At 54.9% G+C, this 7392-nt stretch overlaps 1 protein-coding gene across 1 annotated transcript; it reads left to right on the top strand.

Moving 5' to 3' along the window:
- Positions 1 to 2095: 2095 nt before the first annotated feature.
- Positions 2096 to 6315, top strand: BESB_002160 (uncharacterized protein; the record flags this gene model as incomplete). The annotated part of the gene is made up of 2 exons (XM_029358971.1): positions 2096 to 5586; positions 6123 to 6315. 2 exons carry the CDS (start codon positions 2096 to 2098, stop codon positions 6313 to 6315), a joined length of 3684 nt encoding a protein of 1227 aa, XP_029221884.1.
- Positions 6316 to 7392: the final 1077 nt, after the last annotated feature.

The following is a 7392-nucleotide window of genomic DNA, read 5'->3' as shown; positions in this document are numbered from 1 at the left end:
ACGGTTCCTCAATAAACGAGTTCCCGCCTCGTATGCGCAGCGATGAAGTGTCTCAAGCTTATCAGTGAATTGATTTCGTGTTCGTTATCGGGAATTATGTGCGGATATCCCTATCGTTTTTTTATCTTTAGCTGGAAAGGCAGCTGACACGCTACTCTTTTCCAACCCATCTTTTTCAGGAAATATGAATCGTTTTTCAATTTACAAACCTGGAGCGCTGTGGAACATAGCTAAGTGCTTTCTGGCCCGTTTCCTACCCGCTGCTTGAACTCGAAGTTCAGAGAGCCTTCGCAACGATTACACACAGCAGGCACAGGTGCACTCTCTGCGACATAACATGAGATACAGCGGCGGCGTTTTTCTGCGTACTATATGACCGACTACCTTCAGGCCGCGTTTTATTCGTTCGGCTGTCTTGATTGACGGGTCTAAGAAGCTTGGAACCTCAAGTTAGAGTGAAGAAGCATCGTTCTACCCCTACAAAAAACGGATGGTCTTCTCCTGAAACAGAGGCCGCCAAATGGGTGGCAAGGGAAGAAGGAAGGGGCTCCTCCGTAATAGGTACAGCCACCACTGAGAAGCACCTCAAAAAGAGGTATCTCTCTGTTGTCTCGGCTGTGTAGAACTGGATTCTTGCTGATACCTTTCAAGCAATGCAAACAGGAGGTATGGTTCCCTCACCGCCTCCCCCCCTCTGCTTGCTACAAGAGTTGAGTTGTGATACGTCGGCGACCTCGTCAGCTGGTTTAATGTCAGTCTTCGGTAAGGTGTCAAGCCAGCATTCCCACTTCTGCAGTACTCAACTGGTGCTGTCGGAATTAAGCTTGGTCTTGGCACACTGCACAATAGAACATTTTCTACTGTGCAAACTAGCTAAATCGCGTGTCCAAAGCTCGGTAAATACTCATACGAGAGATCCACCAGTAGATGAAATGACTAGGGCTCGCTCGCATTCCGCTTGCTCCATCGTGGGGAAGGAGGGGGGGGGAAAGTCGCCTACCCAGACACTGCCGTCGCTTCGCGAAAAAGCGGTTCCCGCACACTGAGTTGTATCTGGTTGATGCCACTCCAGGAGAATCAACTTCCCGAACGGTTCAGCAAGGATGCACACCTAAATTACGCAATTAGAAATGTTACCAAGGTGTGCGCATTGGACCAGCACCTCCTGAGTTGTTCCTGGAAAGGATCAGACGGGTCTGCCGTGGGGCTTTCACCTCCATGGGTCCCGATAGCAATCCCAGGGGTGTATCGCCCACTTTAGATTTTTCCGGACAGACGCTCAGCAGTACAAACTGAAAACCATGGGCAGCAGTCCCATTCACGAGACTACCAGTGGCAAATAAGCAAATTCAAGTAAGAGGGAGTGAGGAGGTCATGTCTGCTGAATAAGACCGCTTCAGTCCGCGGATTGTGGGCGTGCCGCGGGGCCCCGCTTTTGAGCTGTCTCCGTCGCGACTGGCATTCGGGCCCGAACGTTTGTTTCCAGTTTTTGCATTTGAGGCTGTTGAAGCTTCTTAGAAGCCTTTTATAGTTAGCCGTGGATAACACCGGAAGATTGGTTTGCTGCCTAACCAGGGAAAGCGTTCTCTTACCCCTTGTTTCTAAGGACACGTTGTTCCATATCCATGAATGGGCACGAAGAATAAGCGTAAGAAAACCAACCTTTTCTTGACGTCAGCAAATACAAATGAGGAAGCGTGACAGAAGGGAATTATTAACAGCGTGCCGCTCTGTCTAGGTTTGAAGATGCAATATATGCATTCATATCGACCGGGTCGTTGACCCTCGTCGCGTTGGTCTGTCTTTCGGAGCCACAGTGGATAGCTAGCTGTTCCACCGTTTTGGCACAGCACGCGACAGCCCGGATATCCTGCAGAGCCGACAGCAGGTTTCCTTAAGCGTGGAGTGGCCCATTAGCCTGCCGCAGATGGCGGGGAGGTCACAAGTGAACACTCCTGAGGTACAAGCATAAAGTTTTCGACCGCGTGAAACAACAGCCCTACAGTGGATCTCTAACGTTTAGATGACGCGTGGAAATGCAGTTCAGATCGTTGATTCGATAGACGCAATCCGGCCTCCCCTCACGCATGGCCCAATGGAGCGACCAGAGAACTCTCTTGGCCGAGCGCCTCCGAGCTTGTGTGTGCCTGCTCGTCGGCTACGAGGTTCTTCAGGGGCTGCTGGACGCAGCGCAGAGTTCGCCTGCGCCGCGGTAACTGTTGTGCTTCTTCACTCCCCGGGGGAGGATTTTCTGACGCAGAGAGAAGCGACGGGGCTCCCGCTGGCCAGTGGGACGGATATCCCAGCCGTGCCGGAAATCCCAGCCGTGCCGGAAATCCCAGCCGTGCCGGAAATCCCAGCCGTGCCGGAAATCCCAGCCGTGCCGGAAATCCCAGCCGTGCCGGGAATCCCAGCCGTGCCGGGAATCCCAGCCGTGCCGGAAGACGCCCTCCGTCGGGTCGCACTCCGCAACAGTTATCGCTTCTGTCGGCTAGTGTCGCAGGCTGCATCAGACGAGGATGTGTTTGCTTCTGTGGGCCTCCCGGTGGTCCACGCGACAGTAAATGGTGGCCGCAACACGTACTGCTTCTTTCTTAGCAGTCCAGCAATTGGAGACGACGCTACACCCTTGACGCTGCTGTCGGCTGGTAGAGAGGCAAACGCGTGGCCTGAGAAAACAGCTATCCTCCATCCGCAGTCTGCGGGCTCTGGGAACCAATGTGGCGATGCGATTGCCGCTGCTGATCCACGGGGCTTTATTCCTCGGTGTCTCGACAGCTTATTCAGATTACTGTACCAACGCATAGAAGACAGGACGGCAGAGATTAGCCTGAGCTGCTTTGAAGTGATCGGGGACGCGACAAGAGATCTGCTTCACGTGCGCTCTAACTGCAACCGAGCCGCTGACAGCAGCCCGCGGCAACATCTGATCTCAACAACAGCATCGAGGGAGCCACGGGATGAATCACCCTCAGATACAGATGGTGACACAGCGACGCCCGTTAGAGCTTCTTCCTCTGTCGAGGCAGTGTGTCATGAACAAAGTGAAATGCGCACCGGGCGCTGTCGACCTCACTCCACCGGCCGCTCAGATTGCCCAGATAGAGCGACTCCAGGGAGTCGTCCACGTACAGGCTGTAGACCGATGCGTGAAGGAGGCCGTACGAGCCACAGACCCCTGGTGACGTCTGCAGAGGAGCATGTGCCCTTAGTCTCGGTGTCTGAAGTCAAACTAAGTTCTGCTCGACAGGCTCTCACCCTGCTCGTTGGGGCCATGCACCAATGCAGTGCGCTTGGAGACGAATCAGAGCGGCCTCGGAGCCAGAGCTGCGCAGCGTACATGATCAAAATCGCCTCTCGCCGCATTCTGCCTGTTGCTGGTTGCCGTGGCTCGCTAACGGCTGCGTTGGTGGGGAGGCGAATCTCAGGGGATGCATTCCCGACACGACAGGCGGCCTCCTCTTCGGCAGGGTCTGCAGAAAAAGGCCTTGTGACACCGGATATTTCTCGGAGTGCCGATCGACCTCTGCAGAAAGGGCAAACTACATTCTTGACATTCGTGGACCTTAGAGGAACAGACGCCTTAGTAGATCAGGGGAAAAGTACTCAGGGCAGTATCGAGGCGCGCGATCGAACAAGCTGGAAGTATTCTGTGGAGACGTTAGATCGCAATCTCGCGAGTCTTGGCGAAACGCTTCACTGGTTAGTAAGAGCCAAAGAGCACCTGGCAGCTCCCAATGCCGACAAAAGTGTTCGAGACGAGCCGCCGAAGCCATATCTGGCGAAAGTGCTTTTACACCTAAGCGGCGGCGCCTTAGCACAAAGCGCTTTTGTGATCTCAACGCTGAGGCCTGACGAGCACAAACCCGTGGACAAATCCTGCGCGGCCTTACCGGGCAATACTGGTCATTGCCCAGAACGAGACCGGCGGCCGCCGCTCGAGTTGATCGAGGGAAAAGTTCATTCACCCAGTGCTTCGTGCGCAGGTCTTCTGCCGCCTTCCTCTTCACCTTTCACCATCCAATCTGCTAAAGAATTACGCTGCGCGGCTGCGGACGCAACTGACAACAACATCTCCCGCGGTGCTGCGAGCGGTCCCAATCCCGACGCTGCTTCATATCAGGAGAACGCGAGAGGGGGACAAATGCAGTGTGAGACCAACTTACGACAGCGCAAGGAAGCATATGTCGCGGTGCCTGCTCCCCCCCTTCGCAGTCTAACGGCAGGCCAAGAAGCGCTCGTTTCTCCCTGCTTTCAGCCCGCGGCCAGTGGTCACGTGGAGGTGTTGGTCGGGTCTACGATGAAACTTCGAGCAAGCAGTCGTCACAGCGCAAAGGGTTACGTATCGCTCAGCACGGGGGTTAAGGCCCAGTTGTCTGGAGGCATTGCCTCGGAAACAGGCAGGAAAGCTCGCGTAAATGACGTCGGCAGCATGGCCACGTGTACAGAGCTGCCTTTGCACAGGCGACGTTGGTCGAGTTTCCCAGGTGGTGGCGGCGCTTTACCCGCAGCTCTGGCTCTGGATACCAGAGAAGCAAAAGACCACCATAGCCATCGGCCTCAACAGTATCGTCAAACTCCGTGTGACACCACTCCGGCCTCCGCCGAGCCCGCACGCATGCATGACCAGAAATCGGCATGTGCGAGGCACTCCAGGGGGCTCGGGATGGTACAAAGGCACACGGACACGGCTCAGAGGGGCGCTTCGCCCCATCAGTCCGGAATTCACATGCCTCATTCTGCAGAGTGTCCTGGGTGTGACTCGTCCTCCGTTGTGGGTCAGCGACATGATACCGAAGTCCCTGTATCCGCTCCAAGCGGACCGGGAGCGCACTCCACGCAGAGGAGACAGCAGATAGAGGCGGAGACAGGAGCGTTTGTGTGTACGCTCATGAATCAACTTAATTTGACAGACCACGAGAAGGAGGTCCTGAAACCGTTTGCGAAGGAGATGGGGATGGCAATGTTTGCGTTGCCTTCGTACGCCCATGGGGGCCTAACGGGATCACCGGACTTGTGGATAAGTCAGCTACGGGAAACGCTAGTGAGCCAGCAAAGTGATTCGATGGAAAACGTGCGACAGGCGCGGGCACGTGCAATAGAACTTGAAAACAATGCTGAAGAACTTGAAGTGGTACTGACAACGTTCCAGCAAGAAAAGGATGCACTACTACAGCAGCTTCAACGGGATGCAGCACGTCTCCACTGCATCGAAATCCGGCTTCACAAGCAGGTCTTAGATGCACGAAAATACATGGAAGCCAAGCTTGCAGAGGTTGAGAAGGAAATAAAAAAAGAGCGAGCACAAACGAGAAGTGCGTGCGACGGTGTCGTGCGAAAGGGAGGGAGCGTTTCGGAGGAACTTCTTCCCGATATGGACACGATGGGCTCCGAAACAATGGAAGACATCGAGTTGAAGGGAGCGCTTATGGTCCAGTCCCTCATAGAAAAACGAAACTCCCAGCTCCAGGAACTCAGACAATCCCATGAAAGGAGGCTTGCACTCATCCAATCGCAGTTCGCTCATGCGAAAGGGCAACTGACAAATCAAATTCAAAGGACGGTCGCGGAATTTCAGGAGAGCCGGTAGGCACTTGAGAGGCACGCCACGCATGATTCAGCGGAGAGCGGCGGGTGTGCGTCGTCGCAGAGCGCACATCAGTGAAACCATAGGAGTCTAGAAGCACGCAAGAACGGATCTAACCCTGCCTGGATATTCATGTGGTGTGTTTTGAAACTGAATGCACTGGGACCTTTGGCCTTGAAGGCGGAAGCGACGACTGCGACGCGACTCGAGGCATCCGACTTGAAGACTCGCCGCGTGTATTTCGTGACCGTCACAGTGCAATGCCTTCATTCCATCTAATTTCGATACAGAGTGACCGGCTGAAATAGACTGTTCACTGACCATTGTATACAAATCATTGTAACATGGGTTTAGCAAGTTCTTTTCGCCAAGGGTAAGACCTTCAAGTGTGTAGTCTGTACGGACACAAGCTGAAGGGTGCTTCAGCCCCACGCGTGGGAAGTCCGGCAACTGTAGGGATGCTCCGCTTCGTGAAGAAGCTCTGGGAGTTTTCGTTGTCATGATCTCTTCGCGCTGTTTTGGCAGAACCTTGCAGCGGATCGTCCTTCGCCGATGTGTCGTGTACGCCCGTCGACTACACCGCCTTTCTCGGCATCTATTTGGCATGGCCTCCGATCTACAGTCTGGCGCCTGGCCTGCTCGCTACCGAAGCGGCATCAAGCCTCTGCCAGAGCCACTTCCGCAGTGCGCTCCACTCTCTTTTCCGGAAAGGTGCTCCAATACAATGAGTGCGCAGGCCACGGGAAGCTTTGCGCATCGCGCCAACGCGAGGCCTGTCTCCCGGACGGCCCAATTCGAGAGAGAGGATGCGGGATCACTTCGTAGAGCGCCAGATCTCAGCTCGGCTTCGCATTCCGTCGGAAAGGAGGCTTGTCTGCAAGGGCAGCCGTGTCTTGTGCAGCTGCGTCGGCGGCTGTTTGGGTCGTTTCGGGCGTTGGATTCTGCCGAAACCTTGCTCAGTTTTCCTCCTTCCTCTCTCTCACCGTCATCGCCTCGGAATCAGCGCAGACGACACACCGTTTCATACATTGTCATGCCCCCCAAGGGAAGCCACAGGCGGTCCCTATCGTACTGCATTCTGCGAGCGAGAGCTTCGCTGCGAAGCAGCCAGTGCAGAGGGGAAGCTAAAAACAGTCCAGGGAATTCCTGTCTTCCTGGCGACGAGACTCTTGCTTCGACGAAGGCCGAGGAAGCGCGACCGGCCGTCATTGAGGGGAAGGTGAAAACTCGCACCGAGTTGCTTTCCGAAGGTGCCGACCCCGTAGAGACGGTTTCTGACCAACTTCTGGAGACGGCCATCAATCCAGAACTCAAAGTTGAGGAATCACAGCTTGGCACTACCGCCAACGCCGCAAGGGCACAAGAGCCCAACAGCATAATGGATGGGGAGCGCCTACGGAAACCAACATCCCGCTCGTTGGCAGGAACTCAACTCAGGACTGCTCTTCCAGCCATGGTTCACAACCTCAGAAGTCTGGTTTCGTTGTTCGAAGATACGCACCGGCGTGCTGCGAAGTATTCGGTTCATGTGCATCGAGTCGCCGGAAGCAAGGGGCTCGAGGGAGAACGCTCCTTAAAAAAGCCGCAGTTCGATCCGTTCTGTTCATACCCAGGTCCATCTTCAGTGCCGATGAGCAGGGAAGGCGTTGACACGAATTCGCTGGCGGAGAGGACGGACACTCCTGGCGCCCAATGTGGTCGTGGGCAACAGATCCCGTTCCGCACAGCTGAGCTTCACCAGCATCAACTCATGTCTTTAGAACGTTCTGGAACACATGCAGTTGTTTCAGAAACGCTGGACGACA

Source organism: Besnoitia besnoiti, chromosome I (assembly GCF_002563875.1).
Source record: "Besnoitia besnoiti strain Bb-Ger1 chromosome I, whole genome shotgun sequence".
Lineage (NCBI taxonomy): Eukaryota > Apicomplexa > Conoidasida > Eucoccidiorida > Sarcocystidae > Besnoitia > Besnoitia besnoiti.
This window is presented reverse-complemented; position numbering and strand designations above follow the sequence as displayed.